Source organism: Monoraphidium neglectum (genome assembly GCF_000611645.1).
Source record: "Monoraphidium neglectum strain SAG 48.87 unplaced genomic scaffold scaffold06375, whole genome shotgun sequence".
Lineage (NCBI taxonomy): Eukaryota > Viridiplantae > Chlorophyta > Chlorophyceae > Sphaeropleales > Selenastraceae > Monoraphidium > Monoraphidium neglectum.
This window is the reverse complement of record NW_014007265.1, coordinates 1-1,144: the sequence shown is the minus strand read 5'-3', so window position 1 is coordinate 1,144 and position 1,144 is coordinate 1. Positions and strand designations below refer to the sequence as shown.

The 1,144-nt window shown below is 67.4% G+C and overlaps 1 protein-coding gene across 1 annotated transcript in view; it reads left to right on the top strand.

Moving 5' to 3' along the window:
* Positions 1–991, top strand: part of MNEG_16446 (hypothetical protein) — a gene marked incomplete at both ends in the record, with an annotated part of 2,777 nt that extends 1,786 nt beyond the window's left edge. The window contains 3 exons of the mRNA XM_014035084.1: positions 66–197; positions 530–661; positions 920–991. Coding sequence (XP_013890538.1) covers positions 66–197; positions 530–661; positions 920–991 — 336 coding nt within the window. The remainder of the gene's footprint in view (positions 1–65; positions 198–529; positions 662–919) is intronic.
* Between the last annotated feature and the right edge of the window lie 153 nt (positions 992–1,144).

Sequence of the window (1,144 nt, the reverse complement as noted above, 5' to 3'; positions counted from 1 at the left end):
GTCTCGCGTCAACCCCCAACCACCGCCTCTGTCACGCCCCACCTTGAACACACAACCCACCCCAGGCGGCCCTGTCCGAGGTGAAGGACCCCCAGCTGCGCCACACGCTGCAGTTTGGCATAGGCCTGCACCACGCCGGGCTGGGGGAGGCCGACAGGGGCCTGGTGGAGCGGCTGTTCACGGCCATGAAGATACAGGTGGGGGGGGGGTTCGAGGGTGGGGGAACCCAGGGGACCTGGGTGGCAGGCTCCCTGCACAGCGCAGCGCAGAGCATGCAGCGCAGCCGGGGTCGTTTGCTCTGCCACAGGAACCTCGCCTCTTGACCCTCTCGCCCCCACCTCAATGCTGCGTTGTCCAACCTCACCGCCACACGTCAACCCCTCCTTCCCTCAGATGTCCCATGTCCTCCCCTCTTCCAAACAAAGTCATCACACACCCACCTTGGAATAGAAAAATATGCAAAACAGGTCGCATCCACTATTTCATATGGGTGAAACCTCTCCCTACCCCCTCTGCCCCCCCCCCCCAGATCCTGGTGGCTACGTCCACCCTGGCGTGGGGCGTCAACACCCCGGCCCACCTCGTCATCATCAAGGGCACTGAGTTCTACGACGCCCCCCTCAAGAGGTACACAGACTTCCCCATCACGGACGTACTGCAGGTGGGGGTGGCTGGGGGTGGCTGGGGGGTGGCCGGGAGGCGGCTGCGGGTGACACGGCCAGGAAGGTGACTCGCACGGGTGACACTTTGCGTTTTGGGGCCTGGACGGTCGAGTGCTTGGTGGGTGGGCACGCTGCCTGCGGCGTGCGCTGTGCTCTTGCCGCCACGACGTGCATTCGCCCACCCTCACGCTCCGCGGCGTCTGAAACCTCGCTCCATGCGTGTGCGCCCCGCGCCGCCGCCGCCGCCCTCTCGCCAGATGATGGGCCGTGCGGGGCGCCCGCAATACGACCGCCACGGGGTGGCCGTTATCATGGTGCGCCCGGTTTGACGAGGAGGCCGCATCTGGAGGGGCTGGGCTGGGCGTTGGGAGGGGGGGAGGATCCTCGGGCTCGGCCGCTCAGGCGGACGCCCACTGGCCGGGCTCAGGCGGAACTCTCACTCGACGCAGGGGACGGGAGTGGGGGTGGGGGCGGCGTGGTGG